The sequence below is a fragment of the Astyanax mexicanus genome, chromosome 5 (assembly GCF_023375975.1).
Source record: "Astyanax mexicanus isolate ESR-SI-001 chromosome 5, AstMex3_surface, whole genome shotgun sequence".
NCBI lineage: Eukaryota > Metazoa > Chordata > Actinopteri > Characiformes > Acestrorhamphidae > Astyanax > Astyanax mexicanus.
The window spans coordinates 43,878,694-43,897,031 of record NC_064412.1 but is presented as its reverse complement, the minus strand read 5'-3'; the positions used below and the strand labels follow the sequence as shown (position 1 = coordinate 43,897,031).

General features: G+C 42.9%; 1 protein-coding gene and 1 long non-coding RNA gene across 9 annotated transcripts in view; both read right to left on the bottom strand.

Annotated features, from left to right (window-relative positions):
• Positions 1 to 18,338, bottom strand: part of LOC103029047 (ubiquinol-cytochrome-c reductase complex assembly factor 1) — a 55,704-nt gene that overhangs the window by 31,370 nt on the left and 5,996 nt on the right. The window contains exons 3-5 of the mRNA XM_049479425.1: positions 6,398 to 6,505; positions 5,519 to 5,591; positions 4,972 to 5,029 (exon numbers count right to left, since the gene is read on the bottom strand). Of these exons, the coding sequence (XP_049335382.1) occupies positions 4,972 to 5,029; positions 5,519 to 5,591; positions 6,398 to 6,505 (239 nt within the window). The remainder of the gene's footprint in view (positions 1 to 4,971; positions 5,030 to 5,518; positions 5,592 to 6,397; positions 6,506 to 18,338) is intronic.
• Positions 7,131 to 17,766, bottom strand: LOC125802197 (uncharacterized). Of its 8 annotated transcripts, none has more exons than XR_007439187.1 (4): positions 17,665 to 17,766; positions 11,798 to 13,302; positions 9,948 to 11,204; positions 7,131 to 7,812 (listed from the first exon to the last, which is right to left on the bottom strand). It is a non-coding gene; the product is annotated as an uncharacterized LOC125802197 (long non-coding RNA). The 8 variants fall into 8 exon arrangements; XR_007439189.1 differs by lacking the exon at positions 17,665 to 17,766 and having other exon boundaries at positions 9,948 to 9,998; positions 10,695 to 11,204; positions 11,798 to 16,780; XR_007439184.1 differs by lacking the exon at positions 17,665 to 17,766 and having other exon boundaries at positions 11,798 to 12,052; positions 12,104 to 16,780.

The following is an 18,338-nucleotide window of genomic DNA, read 5'->3' as shown; positions in this document are numbered from 1 at the left end:
GGTACCTTCTTCCCGAAGGCAGGAGGGAGAATAGTTCGTGTGAGGGATGAGTGGGGTCATTCACAATGCTGGTTGCTTTGCGGATGCTGCGGGTGGTGTAAATGTCCGTGATGGAGGGGAGAGAGACGCCGATGATCCTCTCAGCTGTCCTCACAATACACTGGAGGGTCTTGCGGTCAGAGACGGTGCAGGTCCCAAACCAGGCAGTGATGCAGCTGCTCAAGATGCTCTCAATGGTCCCTCTATAGAAGAGTGTGAGGATGGGTGGAGGGAGACGGGCCTTTCTCAGCTTCCGGAGGAAGTAAAGACGCTGCTGGGCTTTCTTGGCTGTAGAGCTGGTGTTCAGGGTCCAGGTGAGGTTATCTGCTAAGTGGACACCAAGGAACTTGGTGCTCTTAACAATCTCCACAGAGGACCCGTCGATGTTGAGTGGAGAGTGGGTGTGTTGTGCTCTCCTGAAGTCAACAACCATTTCCTTTGTCTTGTCCACATTCAGGTGAAGGTTGTTGACTGTACACCAGTCTGTCAGCCGCTGCACCTCCTCTCTGTATGCTGACTCGTCGCCTTTGGTGATGAGACCCAGCACGGTTGTATCATCGGCGAACTTGATAAAGCTGTTAGAACTGTGTTTTGCAGCACAGTCATGAGTCAGCAGGGTGAACAGCAGAGGACTCAGGACACTGCCCTGGGGGGCCCCCCGTGTTCAGTGTGATGGTGCTGGAGGTGCTGCCCCCGAACCGGACTGACTGGGGTCTCCCCGTCAGAAAGTCCAGGATCCAGTTGCAGAGGGGGGTGTTGAGGCCGAGCGAGCTTAGCTTCCTGGTGAGGTTCTGTGGGATGATGGTGTTGAATGCTGAACTGAAGTCTATAAACAGCATTCTGACGTAAGTGTCCTTCTTCTCCAGGTGGGTGAGGGAGAGATGAAGGGTGGTGGTGATGGCATCGTCCGTGGAGCGATTGGGATGATACGCAAACTGCAGGGGGTCCAGTGAAGAGGGCAGTTGTGTCTTGATGTTCCTCATGACTAGCCTCTCGAAGCACTTCATGATGATGGGTGTAAGTGCAACGGGACGGTAGTCTTTGAGGCAGGACACTGTGGACTTCTTCGGCACGGCGACGATGGTGGTGGACTTGAGGCACGTTGGGACAGTGGCGCTGCACAGGGAGATGTTGAAGATGTCCGTGAGAACATTTGTCAGCTGGTCTGCGCACTCCCTGAGCACTCTACCGGGGATGTTGTCTGGTCTTGCAGCTTTTTGTGGGTTGACTCTGCGCAGAGTGTTCCTCACATCCACTGCAGTTAGGCACAACACCTGCTCGTCTGGCTTGGGCATGGTCTTTCTCGCCATCGTGTTGTTTTGTGCCTCAAACCGTGCATAAAAGTTGTTTAGGGCATCAGGGAGGGAGGCATCACGTTCACAGGACGGTGGCATTGTCCTATAGTTGGTGATTGCCTGGATGCCCTGCCACATGCGCCGCGCGTCACCCGTGTCCTTGAAGTGGCTGTGGATTCTCTGGGCGTGTGTGCGCTTTGCCACTCTGATAGCTCTTGACAGGTCGGCTCTCGCTTTCCTCAGGGCCACCTTGTCACCCACTCTGAAGGCGGAGTCGCGGGTCCTCAGCAGCGCACGTACCTCAGCAGTCATCCAAGGCTTCTGGTTTGGGCGTGTGGTGATGGTCTTGGAGACAGTGACATCATCAATACACTTGCTGATGTAGCCAGTGACTGATGCTGCATACTCCTCCAAATCAACAGAATCGCCTTCAGTAGCAGCCTCCCTAAACATGTCCCATGCAGTGCACTCAAAACAGTCCTGAAGGGCAGAGATGGAGCCTGCCGGCCAGGTTTTCACCTGCTTCTGAACTGGTCTGGAGCGTCTGATGAGTGGTGTGTATGTTGGAGTCAGCTACACACACATGTGATCCGAGAAAGCGAGGTGGGGGCGGGGCTCCGCCCGGTACGCGCTGGGGATGTTTGTGTAAACAAGATCCAACGCGCTCGCTCCTCTCGTTGCAAAGTTCACATGTTGGTGGAATTTAGGGAGCACTGACTTGAGATTTGCGTGGTTGAAATCTCCAGCGATAATAAACAGTCCGTCTGGGTGTTTGTTTTGCAGATCGCTGATAGTCCGATAGAGTTCACACAGAGCCTCTTTAGCATTAGCACCAATGCTAGCGCTGGGTGGAATGTAGACAGCAGCTATTAGCACGGCGGATAACTCCCGTACTAAATAAAAAGGTCTGCACTTGACTATCAGGAACTCCACCAGCGGAGAGCAGTGTTTGGCGACAGTCACAGCGTTGTTACACCATTCCGTGTTGATGTAAACACACACGCCTCCACCGCGGGTCTTCCCGGATAGAGCCGCGCTTCTATCGGCTCTGAACGCGGTTAGCCCGGCTAGCTGAATGGCGCTGTCCGGAATGTTGTCGTTAAGCCACGATTCCACAAAAACTAAAACACAGCAGTCTCTGAACTCACGCTGGGTAGTTTGCTGGAGTCGGATGTAGTCCAGTTTATTGTCAAGGGAACAGACGTTTGCAAGAAAGAGCGATGGTATAGCCGGCCGGCTAGGACTAGCCTTTAGCCTCGCGCGGATCCCGGCTCTCTTTCCGCGCTTCCGCTTACGCTCGCACCGCTTGCGATGGCACTTCCGCTGGGCTCCGGCGTCAGGAAACACTGCGGGCTGGCGGCCTGGGTCTCTTAGCAGGCTAAGCTCAAGTAGCGTCTGCAGAACCTCGTCCGGTAGCGTGTTTTCTGGCTGGTTTCTCCACTGTAGCAGGGTCTGGCGGTGGTAGAACATGTGTACGGGTGTTCCGATGCACATATTTGCAGGAAATAAACGGAAAAAACGACAAATAGTAACACAAAAGCACTATTTAACGGACCCGGAGCGGCCGCTGCGTGTTAACGCGCCGCCATCTTGGGTGGGTCAAGAGATTTAGGAGAAAAAACACAAACCATAGGCTTAATATGACTGGTTATGGTTTGCACTTATTGTTTGCACTATATAAGACCTAGAAAAGGTGTATTTTTATTTATTTTTTCATTTCTATTTCTTATAAAAATCAATGTGTGAGAGAAACCAGTCTGTTAAGTTTGCGTTATATGATTTTGTCAAATAAAACTCTTGTGAACCCAGTATTGTGTCTCGTCTCATCTCGTGATATTAGTGTCTCGTCACACCCCTACTGGAGTAAGTTTTCGCTCCTCACTGCAGTTTCTGTGTGCTCACACTCCAGCTCCTCCACTCCGTATGGGTTTATACTGGACGCGCTGAGGAAGCCGCAGTTCCATTACATTTCCATTACAGTTCCGCTCAGATAAAATTAAAGGCACGGTGCAGTTAGCGCGCTGCTCACCTCAGAATGTTTAGTGAACACGGCTGCCAGGTAAGACTGTTGAAGGCTACTGAAGACTATTAAAGTCTTTTAGAGGTTATTGAAATGGTTATTGGGGGCAGAAATCATTACAGGCTGGTTAGATAAGTGATTCACGTCCTCGCTGTGGAGAATACACAGCGCTGTCACAGTTTCCTAAAAGAAAAAAGGCTTTTTCCGTGCTGTACTGTTTATTAACATCATTAAAACAGATTTCGCTCATTCCAACTCTTTGGAAATTTAGTTAAAAGCTCCGTTTTATTGCTGTAATGTTGCTTACTAAAAAATGCGGAGTTTAGGTCCGCGTTCGTAATAACAGTTTATAAAGGCAGGCACAGTCAGGCTGGATTTTTAGGCCAAATAAAACTCTAGCTCTAGATTAATGTTGTTCTTAATAAAATAATATATTATTAGTTATATATCAACAGTAAATATGAGCTACTTTAAGCAGTAAGCTAACTCCGAAAAACAGGCTGTGAGGCGGCTGATGTTGGGATACATTCCTGTGGTATTGGCATATAAATATAAAAACTACATACAACTAAAATATATACAACTATTTACACATAACTTAGATCTCTCCTAAAAAATGTTTATTTTGGTCAGTAACACTCTTTTTTTTTTATTTACTATCAGCGTAAATAAACAGTGTTTGCTTAGGTGTGGATGTAATTAGGGGAATCTATACCAGGTTTGTCTGGCACCTGTGTGGCATTAATGTGGCATTTGGCCCCGCCCAAGATCGGTATCAACGATCGGCCGATCGAGATGAAAGACGATCAGCAATCAGAATCGGCCCCAAAAACACTGATCGGTCCATCTCTACTTTTTTTGGTATAATTGCTCAGTTCATTGCTGTGCCCAAGGGAATATCTACTAGGCTAAGCCGCCCTCTGGCGGTCAGGAGGCATGAAATAGAACATATATTTTTTGTGTGGTATTAAGTTTAAGCAGACTGTGTTTGTCTATTGTTGTGACTTAGATGAAGATCAGAACACATTTAATGGCCAATTCATGTATGTATATGTGTGTGTATATATATATATATATATATATATATATATATATATATATATATATATATATATATATATATATATATATATATATATATATATATGACACACACACACACTTTGGGAATGTGTGAGTGAGAGAGATCCATCAGTTCATCAGTTCTTTTATCACATTCTTTTATCTCCCTTGCGCTCATATTCTAGTCCCATACAGGTCTCTGCAGTGGACAGCGACGTACCACCTGCTGTCAAACTTTTGTGTAACACGAAAGCAAAGAGTATTATATCTGTAATTTCAGTTCGTTTTAGTTAGTTTTATAAACTCTTAATTCAGTTCCAATTAATTAGTTACCATTTTTTTTATTACCATTTTTTTAGTCTGAGTTAACAAAAATGTTTTTTTTTTACTTTCAGTTTTCGATATTTTGTTTGTTTTCGTTAACGACATGTGTATCTGAATATATTAGAGTTTGAGAAATTAATTTAATTTAATAGTCACATTTATTCTAACTGAAACCAAATCAAAACTATATTGATCCTGAAACTGTTGAACTCCTAATGTACAAACACTTACCAAACATGGATTTGTGCCACCAAAAACCAGGAGTTGAGTGTGTCAGGGAGAGTACATTCTGCAAGTGAGAAGGAGAGAACACCTCATTATTAGCGAGTATAAGAAAGGGAGCAGAGAACGAAAAATTCAAACAGAAAGAATCAAAGCGAAAGAGAGAAAAAAAATGAAACAAGTAAGCAGAGATTCAGAGGCAGCGAGGGAGAAAGAGCTACAGGAACACAACATTAAACCAGAGTAAATGGTTCTAAAGCCTCTGCTGAGTGTTACACCTGTTTTCCCCCCTTGGTAAAGAAAACAGCAGAGCTCCAGAGTAAAGAGCCAAATAAATCTCTCAGATGGTGATGAAAAGCTCCCTCTACGCTCATTTCAGCAATCATGGTGAAGTAAGGAGTGCTAGGGAACGTGGGTCTCTTTCAAAAACACTCCAAATGAGCATGACTCAAGACTCATAAGGTCATACTAGCACATCGCTCCCCTCGAAAGAGAACCACCAATGTTATAAAAACACATCAAATACATAAATATAAAATAATAAAGTAATACTTACTTTCAAAAAATTCGTCATAGTTGATTCTCTCAACACAGCATGTGTACATACGCAGAGCTGCTATCTTAATTTTCTGCAACAGAAGATCCAATTAACAAGCGAACAGAACAAACACAGTCACGTAAGTTTGAAATCCTTAAGAATATTAACACCTTTATAGCGTACATGTAATAAATTATACATTTCAGTTTTATACAATGTTTCACAAGGTAGCGCTGGGCAATATGACCTAAAAACAATATCACCTTATATAAGATATATAATATAAGAACACCAGAATGCAGATGATTTATAGTGCTCTGCTGATTCTATACATGCAGTTGAAAGAGCTCTTTTAATGTCTTGTGTTGTTTTTAAGCCAAGTCTAGTTTTAAATATGAAAGGACGTTTATATTACTTCTACTACTACTACTACTACTACTACTACAACTACCACTACTGATAATAATAATGATGATAATAATAATAATTCTCTGATAAATCATAAAGCTCTGATGAAAAATCTCTGAAAGGCAGGAATGGGTGTTTATTAACAAATGAAATTAAACAGACCAGACAAAAAATAAAATATCCTAGGTTCATACTAGGAGTACCCCATATATTGTCATGCCAGTAAGATTTTCAAAATCCATACTGCAATTACAACAGCATACTGTCTTAAAAGAAGTCCATTTTGTGTGTGTTTTGCTACTTACTGTGAAGTTTTAAGTGTTTTTGTATAACTGTTTATGTCTCCAGTTTATATGTATGCAGTAAATATTGAACTGTGATTCTACTATAGTAACAACTACTGTTAAAGCAGACTGATAATGTGCTGGAGGCTCTGTGACTGAGGTATACTGAGGTAGTGCAGCAGTACAGGAGGCAGCTTAATCTTACCCATTTGTTGTATTTGAGGGCTCCAGTGAAGCCCATGGCCTCAATGAGTTTGGTGAAAGCTCCTACCTCCTCCTCTGAAGCCTGAGGGGTCTGTTTTACATTACAGAGCTACAGGTAAGAGAGAAAGTGCATTACAACAGCGCGGACATTACATCTACAACACAACAACAAGAGCAAGGCATGTACAAATAAACACACATACTGTTACAAAATCCTGGACAAATGTTGCTGCCTGACACTCCAGAAGGGAGGTAAGCAACCAGAGTGGTCAGCCAGAACAGGTGTGATTCGTCACAGAAACTGTAAACCAGCAATATCACAGTCACGTTTTGAGAAATTTGTCGGGTGGCTGTTATAAGACTCCCAAAGCAAAAAGCATTGCTAAAAAAGTACCATTACTTCTCAATTAAGAGCACATTATCTGAACATGCTCCTTAGTTCTCAATCTCAGCTTGCGCTGTTGTCCATCTTTAACATTCTGGTCAAAACTGAGCTGGATTTGCAAATAATATAAACAGTTTATTTTACTCATAGCAAACACTGTTACACACTACAGAGATAAAAAGCTTGGCTCAGGCTTTTTTTACCAAACAAAAACATTGGTGGCTTATTTTGAAACGCCCATTCATTTTTAAGATTACCTTATAGACTAATGTAATTAGGGCTGTGCTATGATATAAAATGATATTGAAATTGTTTAGTTAGAACAATTGTTTAGTTTTTTCGTCCGATATTTCAAATCAAATCAAATTTATTTGTATAGCGCTTTTTACAACTGGTGTTGTCACAAAGCAGCTTTACAGAAACATGATCACAGGACAAAGAATCAGGCAAAACATTAAACCTAGAAAATACAGAATACAGAACCCCCAGTGAGCGCGAAGGCAAGAAAAAACTCCCTCAGAGCTGCAGGAGGAGGAAGAAACCTTGGGAGGACCAAGACTCACATTTAAGGGGGGGATCATCCTACCACTGGTCAAATGGCTTTTAAATTTTTTTTTTTTTTTTAAAGTCAACGCATAGTTACATTTTTCAAACAGGTGCGCATCAAGCTGCGGCGTACGGTACGCCACAATGCGTAGGTACATTTTCAGAGACGCACGGAAAACCATATGAACCGGTATACCGCCCAACACTACCTCTCGTGTATTATTGCCATCTCACAACAGTGCATCGTTAGAAGTAATGCATTAGTTATCAGACGCCAGAACCTACTAATCTAACCAGCACAGCTCCATCCATCTGTTATTAAACACCAGAACCTACTAATCTAACCAGCACAACACCATCCATCTGTTATTAAACCCCAGAACCTACTAATCTAACCAGCACAGCACCATCCATCTGTTATTAAACACCAGAACCTACTAATCTAACCAGCACAACACCATCCATCTGTTATTAAACCCCAGAACCTACTAATCTAACCAGCACAGCACCATCCATCTGTTATTAAACCCCAGAACCTACTAATCTAACCAGCACAGCATCATCCATCTAATAAACACCAGAGCCTACTAATCTAACCAGCATAGCTCCACTCATCTGTTACTAAACCCCAGAATCTACTAATCTAACCAGCACAGCTCCATTCATCTGTTACTAAACCCCGGAATCTACTAATCTAACCAGCACAGCTCCATCCATCTGTTATTAAACCCCAGAGCCTACTAATCTAACCAGCACAGCTCCACTCATCTGTTACTAAACCCCAGAATATACTAATCTAACCAGCACAGCTCCATCCATCTGTTATCAAACCCCAGAACCTACTAATCTAACCAGCACAGCTCCATCCATCTGTTATTAAACTCCAGAACCTACTAATCTAACCAGCACAGCACCATCCATCTAATAAACACCAGAACCTACTAATCTAACCAGCACAGCACCATCCATCTGTTATTAAACCCCAGGACCTACTAATCTAACCAGCAAAGCGCCATCCATCTGTTATTAGACGCCAAAATCTACTAATCTAACCAACACAGCTCCATCCATCTGTTATTAAACCCCAGAACCTACTAATCTAACAGCACAGCTACATCCATCTGTTATTAAACCCCAGAACCTACTAATCTAACCAGCACAGCTCCATGCATCTGTTATTAAACCCAGAACCTACTAATCTAACCAGCACAGCTCCATCCATCTGTTATTAAACCCCAGAATCTACTAATCTAACCAGCACAGCGCCATCCATCTGTTATTAAAGCTCACCTTCCGTCGTTTTTTCTTTCATTTTAAAATGTCTAGCTGTGGTCTCTAGTATGAATGAATGACATGTGAGCCGTTTTTGTAAAAAAAAAAGTGCTCAGGTGTCTCTGTATAGCTCTTTTTTAATGGACTGTTTTAGGGGTGTGTCCAAAATGACCGGATTCCAGCTTTGCTCATGAATATTCATACATGCAAACAGCATGCAAATATCTCTCCTCTGATTGGCTAGGAGCACTGCGACGCCCCTCCGCCGCTCTGCCGCTCACTGCCTCCCACCTCCTAACTGATGAGCGGTGATGTTGCGTTGCTTCAGCTCCGCCTCTGGGAGTTTCTCGAGCCAAGGTGGGCTGGTCTGTGAGTTTCTGCCTACGTAGGCAGAAAGATAATTCAAAATTCACCCGTTTTTCGGAGGGGGGGAGGGGGGATTTCTTTGCTTAGCTCCTGCAGACAATGGGGGCTGCAAAACAGTTTAATGTGCAGGTGTACACATTCAACTCGGAGAGACCTACTGTATTCCACAAAAAACAAGAAAAATCGGATTTTCGCGGAAGGTGACCTTTAAACCCCAGAACCCACTAATCTAACCAGCACACCTCCATCCATCGGTTATTAACCCCCAGAACCTACTAATCTAAACAACACAGCTCCATCCATCTGTTTTTAAACCCCAAAACCTACTAATCTAAACAGCACAGCTCCATCCATCTGTTATTAAACCCCAGAACCTACTAATCTAACCAGCACAGCACTATCCATCTGTTATTAAACCCCAGAGCCTACTAATCTAACCAGCACAGCTCCACTCATCTGTTACTAAACCCCAGAATATACTAATCTAACCAGCACAGCTCCATCCATCTGTTATTAAACACCAGAACCTACTAATCTAACCAGCACAGCACCATCCATCTAATAAACACCAATACCTACTAATCTTACCAGCACAGCACAATCCATCTGTTATTAAACCCCAGAACCTACTAATCTAACCAGCACAGCTCCCTCCATCTGTTATTAAACCCCAGGACCTACTAATCTAACCAGAAAAGCGCCATCCATCTGTTATTAAACGCCAGAATCTACTAATTTAACCAACACAGCTCCATCCATCTGTTATTAAACCCCAGAATCTACTAATCTAACCAACACAGCACCATCCATCTGTTATTAAACCGCAGAACCTACTAATCTAAAAGCACAGCTCCATCCATCTGTTATTAAACCCCAGGACCTACTAATCTAATCAGCACAGCACCATCCATCCGTTATTAAACCTCAGAACCTACTAATCTAACCAGCACAGCACCATCCATCTGTTATTAAACCCCAGAACCTACTAATCTAACCAGCACAGCTCCATCCATCTGTTATTAAACCCCAGAACCTACTAATCTAACCAGCACAGCTCCATACATCTGTTATTAAACCCCAGAACCTACTAAGCTAACCAGCACAGCTCCATACATCTGTTATTAAACCCCAGAATCTACTAATCTAACCAGCACAGCTCCATCCATCTGTTATTAAACCCCAGAATCTACTAATCTAACAAGCACAGCTCCATCCATCTGTTATTATACCCCAGAATCTACTAATCTAACCAGCACAGCACCATCCATTTGTTATTAAACCTCAGAACCTACTAATCTAACCAGCACAGCACCATCCATCTGTTATCAAACCCCACAACCTACTAATCTAACCAGCACAGCACCATCCATCTGTTATCAAACCCCAGAACCTACTAATCTAACCAGCACAGCTCCATTCCTTCTGTTCCTTCTAACCAGCACAGCACCGTCCATCTGTTATTAAACACCAGAATCTACTAATCTAACCAGCACAACACCATCCATCTGTTATTAAACCCCAGAATCTACTAATCTAACCAGCACAGCTCCATCCATCTGTTATTAAACCCCAGAACCTACTAATCTAACCATCACAGCTCCATCCATCTGTTATTAAACCCCAAAACCTACTAATCTAACAAGCACAGCTCCATTCATCTGTTATTAAACCCGAGAACCTACTAATCTAACCAGCACAGCACCGTCCATCTGTTATTAAACCCCAGAACCTACTAATCTAACCAGCACAGCTCCATCCATCTGTTATTAAACCCCAGAACCTACTAATCTTACCAGCACAGCTCCATCCATCTGTTATTAAACACCAGGACCTACTAATCTAACCAGCACAGCACCATCCATCTGTTATCAATCCCCAAAACCTACTAATCTAACCAGCACAGCTCCATCCATCTGTTATTAAACCCCAGAACCTACTAATCTAACCAGCACAGCTCCAGCCATCTGTTATCAATCCCCAAAACCTACTAATCTAACCAGCACAGCTCCATCCATCTGTTATTAAACCCCAAAACCTACTAATCTAACAAGCACAGCTCCATTCATCTGTTATTAAACCCCAGAACCTACTAATCTAACCAGCACAGCACCATCCATCCGTCATTAAACCTCAGAACCTACTAATCTAACCAGCACAGCACCATCCATCTGTTATAAATCCCCAGAACCTACTAATCTTACCAGCACAGCTCCATCCATCTGTTATTAAACACCAGGACCTACTAATCGAAGCAGCACAGCACCATCCATCTGTTATCAATCCCCAAAACCTACTAATCTAACCAGCACAGCTCCATCCATCTGTTATTAAACCCCAGAACCTACTAATCTAACCAGCAGAGCTCCAGCCATCTGTTATCAATCCCCAAAATCTACTAATCTAACCAGCACAGCTCCATCCATCTGTTATTAAACCCCAGAATCTACTAATCTAACAGCACAGCTCCATCCATCTGTTATCAAACCCCAGAACCTACTAATCTAACCAGCACAGCACCATCCATCTGTTATCAAACCCCAGAACCTACTAATCTAACCAGCACAGCTCCATTCCTTCTGTTCCTTCTAACCAGCACAGCACCGTCCATCTGTTATTAAACACCAGAATCTACTAATCTAACCAGCACAGCTCCATCCATCTGTTATTAAACCCCAAAACCTACTAATCTAACCAGCACAGCACCGTCCATCTGTTATTAAACCCCAGAACCTACTAATCTAACCAGCACAGCTCCATCCATCTGTTATTAAACCCCAGAACCTACTAATCTTACCAGCACAGCTACATCCATCTGTTATTAAACACCAGGACCTACTAATCTAACCAGCACAGCACCATCCATCTGTTATCAATCCCCAAAACCTACTAATCTAACCAGCACAGCTCCATCCATCTGTTATTAAACCCCAGAACCTACTAATCTAACCAGCACAACTCCAGCCATCTGTTATCAATCCCCAAAACCTACTAATCTAACCAGCACAGCTCCATCCATCTGTTATTAAACCCCAAAACCTACTAATCGAACAAGCACAGCTCCATTCATCTGTTATTAAACCCCAGAACCTACTAATCTAACCAGCACAGCACCGTCCATCTGTTATTAAACCCCAGAACCTACTAATCTAACCTGCACAGTTCCATCCATCTGTTATTAAACCCCAGAATCTACTAATCTAACCAACACAGCACCATCTATCTGTTATTAAACCCCAGAACCTACTAATCTAACAGCACAGCTACATCCATCTGTTATTAAACTCCAGAACCTACTAATCTAACCAGCACAGCACCATCCATCCGTTATTAAACCTCAGAACCTACTAATCTAACCAGCACAGCACCATCCATCTGTTATCAATCCCCAGAACCTACTAATCTAACCAGCAAAGCTCCATCCATCTGTTATTAAACAACAGAACCTACTAATCTAACCAGCACAGCATCATCCATCTAATAAACCCCAGAACCTACTAATCTAACCAGCACAGCACAATCCATCTGTTATTAAACACCAGAACCTACTAATCTAACCAGCACAGCGCCATCCATCTGTTATTAAACCCCAGAACCTACTAATCTAACCAGCACACCTCCATCCATCGGTTATTAAACCCCAGAACCTACTAATCTAACCAGCACAACACCATCCATCTGTTATAAAACCCCAGAACCTACTAATCTAACCAGCACAGCACCATCCATCTGTTATTAAACACCAGAACCTACTAATCTAAACAGCACAGCATCATCCATCTAATAAACACCAGAACCTCCTAATCTAACCAGCACAGCACCATTCATCTGTTATTAAACCCCAGAACCTACTAATCTAACCAACACAGCTCCCTCCATCTGTTATTAAACCCCAGGACCTACTAATCTAACCAGCACAGCTCCATTCCTTCTGTTCCTTCTAACCAGCACAGCACCGTCCATCTGTTATTAAACACCAGAATCTACTAATCTAACCAGCACAGCACCATTCATCTGTTATTAAACCCCAGAACCTACTAATCTAACCAACACAGCTCCCTCCATCTGTTATTAAACCCCAGAATCTACTAATCTAACCAACACAGCTCCATCCATCTGTTATTAAACCCCAGAGCCTACTAATCTAACCAGCACAGCTCCACTCATCTGTTACTAAACCCCAGAATCGACTAATCTAACCAGTACAGCTCCATCCATCTGTTATTAAACCCCAGAACCTACTAATCTAACCAGCGCAGCTCCATTCATCTGTTACTAAACCCCAGAATCTACTAATCTAACCAGCACAGCTCCATCCATCTGTTATTAAACACCAGAACCTACTAATCTAACCAGCACAGCACCATCCATCTAATAAACACCAGAACCTACTAATCTAACCAGCACAGCACCATTCATCTGTTATTAAACCCCAGAACCTACTAATCTAACCAGCACAGCTCCCTCCATCTGTTATTAAACCCCAGGACCTACTAATCTAACCAGCAAAGCGCCATCCATCTGTTATTAAACGCCAGAATCTACTAATCTAACCAACACAGCTCCATCCATCTGTTATTAAACCCCAGAACCTACTAATCTAACCAGCACAGCTCCATCCATCTGTTATTAAACCCCAGAACCTACTAATCTAACCAGCACAGCTCCATCCATCTGTTATTAAACCCCAGAATCTACTAATCTGCCCACACAGCACCATCCATCTGTTATTAAACCCCAGAACCTACTAATCTAACAGCACAGCTCCATCCATCTGTTATTAAACCCCAGAACCTACTAATCTAACCAGCACAGCACCATCCATCCGTTATTAAACCCCAGAATCTACTAATCTAACCAGCACAGCTCCATCCATCTGTTATTAAACCCCAGGACCTACTAATCTAACCAGCACAGCTCCATCCATCTGTTATTAAACCCCAGGACCTACTAATCTAACCAGCACAGCACCATCCATCTGTTATTAAACCTCAGAACCTACTAATCTAACCAGCACAGCACCATCCATCTGTTATCAAACCCCAGAACCTACTAATCTAACCAGAACAGCTCCATTCCTTCTGTTCCTTCTAACCAGCACAGCACCGTCCATCTGTTATTAAACACCAGAATCTACTAATCTAACCAGCACAGCACCATTCATCTGTTATTAAACCCCAGAACCTACTAATCTAACCAACACAGCTCCCTCCATCTGTTATTAAACCACAGAATCTACTAATCTAACCAACACAGCTCCATCCATCTGTTATTAAACCACAGAACCTACTAATCTAACCTGCACAGCACCATGCATCTGTTACTAAACCCCAGAACCTACTAATGTAACCAGCACAGCGCCATCCATGTTATTAAACCCCAGAACCTACTAATCTAACCAGCACAGCACCATCCATCTGTTATTAAACCTCAGAACCTACTAATCTAACCAGCACAGCACCATCCATCTGTTATCAAACCCCAGAACCTACTAATCTAACCAGCACAGCTCCATTCCTTCTGTTATTAAACCCCAGAATCTACTAATCTAACCAGCACACCTCCATCCATCTGTTATTAAACACTAGAACCTACTAATCTAACCAGCACAGCACCGTCCATCTGTTATTAAACACCAGTACCTAATAATCTAACCAGCACAGCACCGTCCATCTGTTATTAAACACCAGAACCTATTAATCTAACCAGCACAGCTCCATCCATCTGTTATTAAACCCCAGAATCTATTAATTTAACCAGCACAGCACAGTCCATCTGTTATTAAACCCCAGAATCTACTAATCTAACCAGCACAGCTCCATCCATCTGTTATTAAACCCCAGAATCTACTAATCTAACCAGCACAGCACCGTCCATCTGTTATTAAACCCCAGAACCTACTAATCTTACCAGCACAGCTCCATCCATCTGTTATTAAACCCCAGAATCTACTAATCTAACCAACACACCTCCATCCATCTGTTATTAAACACCAGAACCTACTAATCTAACCAGCACAGCACCGTCCATCTGTTATTAAACACCAGAACCTACTAATCTAACCAGGACAGCTCCATCCATCTGTTATTAAACACCAGAACCTACTAATCTAACCAGCACAGCACCATGCATCTGTTATTAAACCCCAGAACCTACTAATCTAACCAGCACAGCTCCACCCATCTGTTATTAAACCCCAGAACCTACTAATCTAACCAGCACAGCACCATCCATCTGTTATTAAACCTCAGAACCTACTAATCTAACCAGCACGGCACCATCCATCTGTTATCAAACCCCAGAACCTAGTAATCTAACCAGCACAGCTCCATCCATCTGTTATTAAACCCCAGAATCTACTAATCTAACCAGCACAGCACTGTCCATCTGTTATTAAACCCCAGAATCTACTAATCTAACCAGCACAGCACCATCCATCGGTTATCAAACCCCAGAACCTACTAATCTAACCGGCACAGCACCGTCCATCTGTTATTAAACACCAGAACCTACTAATCTAACCAGCACAGCACCGTGCATCTGTTATCAAACCCCAAAACCTACTAATCTAACCAGCACAGCTCCATTCATCCGTTATTAAACCCCAGCACCTACTAATCTAACCAGCACAGCTCCATCCATCTGTTATTAAACCCCAGAACCTACTAATCTAACCAGCACAGCTCCATCCATCTGTTATTAAACCCCAGAACCTACTAATCTAACCAGCACAACACCATCCATCTGTTATTAAACCCCAGAACCTACTAATCTAACCAGCACACCTCCATCCATCTGTTATTAAACACTAGAACCTACTAATCTAACCAGCACAGCACCGTCCATCTGTTATTAAACACCAGAACCTAATAATCTAACCAGCACAGCACCGTCCATCTGTTATTAAACACCAGAACCTACTAATCTAACCACCACAGCTCCATCCATCTGTTATTAAACCCCAGAATCTATTAATCTAACCAGCACAGCACCGTCCATCTGTTATTAAACCCCAGAATCTACTAATCTAACCAGCACAGCTCCATCCATCTGTTATTAAACCCCAGAATCTACTAATCTAACCAGCACAGCACCGTCCATCTGTTATTAAACCCCAGAACCTACTAATCTTACCAGCACAGCTCCATCCATCTGTTATTAAACCCCAGAATCTACTAATCTAACCAACACACCTCCATCCATCTGTTATTAAACACCAGAACCTACTAATCTAACCAGCACAGCACCGTCCATCTGTTATTAAACACCAGAACCTACTAATCTAACCAGGACAGCTCCATCCATCTGTTATTAAACACCAGAACCTACTAATCTAACCAGCACAGCACCATCCATCTGTTATTAAACCCCAGAACCTACTAATCTAACCAGCACAGCTCCACCCATCTGTTATTAAACCCCAGAACCTACTAATCTAACCAGCACAGCACCATCCATCTGTTATTAAACCTCAGAACCTACTAATCTAACCAGCACAGCACCATCCATCTGTTATTAAGCCCCAGAATCTACTAATCTAACCAGCACAGCTCCATCCATCTGTTATTAAACCCCAGAATCTACTAATCTAACCAGCACAGCACCGTCCATCTGTTATTAAACCCCAGAACCTACTAATCTTACCAGCACAGCTCCATCCATCTGTTATTAAACCCCAGAATCTACTAATCTAACCAACACACCTCCATCCATCTGTTATTAAACACCAGAACCTACTAATCTAACCAGCACAGCACCGTCCATCTGTTATTAAACACCAGAACCTACTAATCTAACCAGGACAGCTCCATCCATATGTTATTAAACCTCAGAACCTACTAATCTAACCAGCACAGCACCATCCATCTGTTATTAAACCTCAGAACCTACTAATCTAACCAGCACAGCACCGTCCATCTGTTATTAAACACCAGAACCTACTAATCTAACCAGGACAGCTCCATCCATCTGTTATTAAACACCAGAACCTACTAATCTAACCAGCACAGCACCATCCATCTGTTATTAAACCCCAGAACCTACTAATCTAACCAGCACAGCACCATCCATCTGTTATTAAACCTCAGAACCTACTAATCTAACCAGCACAGCACCATCCATCTGTTATTAAGCCCCAGAATCTACTAATCTAACCAGCACAGCTCCACCCATCTGTTATTAAACCCCAGAACCTACTAATCTAACCAGCACAGCACCATCCATCTGTTATTAAACCTCAGAACCTACTAATCTAACCAGCACGGCACCATCCATCTGTTATCAAACCCCAGAACCTAGTAATCTAACCAGCACAGCTCCATCCATCTGTTATTAAACCCCAGAATCTACTAATCTAACCAGCACAGCACTGTCCATCTGTTATTAAACCCCAGAATCTACTAATCTAACCAGCACAGCACCATCCATCGGTTATCAAACCCCAGAACCTACTAATCTAACCGGCACAGCACCGTCCATCTGTTATTAAACACCAGAACCTACTAATCTAACCAGCACAGCACCGTGCATCTGTTATCAAACCCCAAAACCTACTAATCTAACCAGCACAGCTCCATTCATCCGTTATTAAACCCCAGCACCTACTAATCTAACCAGCACAGCTCCATCCATCTGTTATTAAACCCCAGAACCTACTAATCTAACCAGCACAGCTCCATCCATCTGTTATTAAACCCCAGAACCTACTAATCTAACCAGCACAACACCATCCATCTGTTATTAAACCCCAGAACCTACTAATCTAACCAGCACACCTCCATCCATCTGTTATTAAACACTAGAACCTACTAGGGGTGGGAATCGTTTACTATCTCACGATTCGATTCGATTCCGATTTTGGGGGCCACGATTCGATTCAAAATCGATTTTTGATTCAAAACGATTTGAATTATAAAAATTTCTGCTTCTGGCTTATGAATCTTATTGAAAAAAAACCCCTCCATAATATACACTGGTCCTGGAGCAGGTAATGTGTTACAAAAACAATAAAATGTGCAGGAATGTGGGTCCTCAGTGACAGAGGAATCACTGGGATATCACAATGACGTTAATGAACAATAAATAAATAATAAATAACACTGCTTTATTACCAGGCTACTAGCGGTGGTGTGTAGGTGACGCTGCTGGGCTGATGTGATGATAGCAGTGGAGCGCTAAAGTTCAGGAGCAGCTGCTGATTAACTAGTTAATTTAAGGTCGTTGTATTTCTTCAGAAAGGGGGCAGGAGGTGGAGAAATTAATTCATATGGTCCATTCCTTAATTCCTCTGTGATGAGGAGCTGAAATTAGCTCTGATTAGCTTATTGTATTTTTCCGTTCCGCCTTAAATGCTGCAGCCCGCTGCCACCTGTAGCGT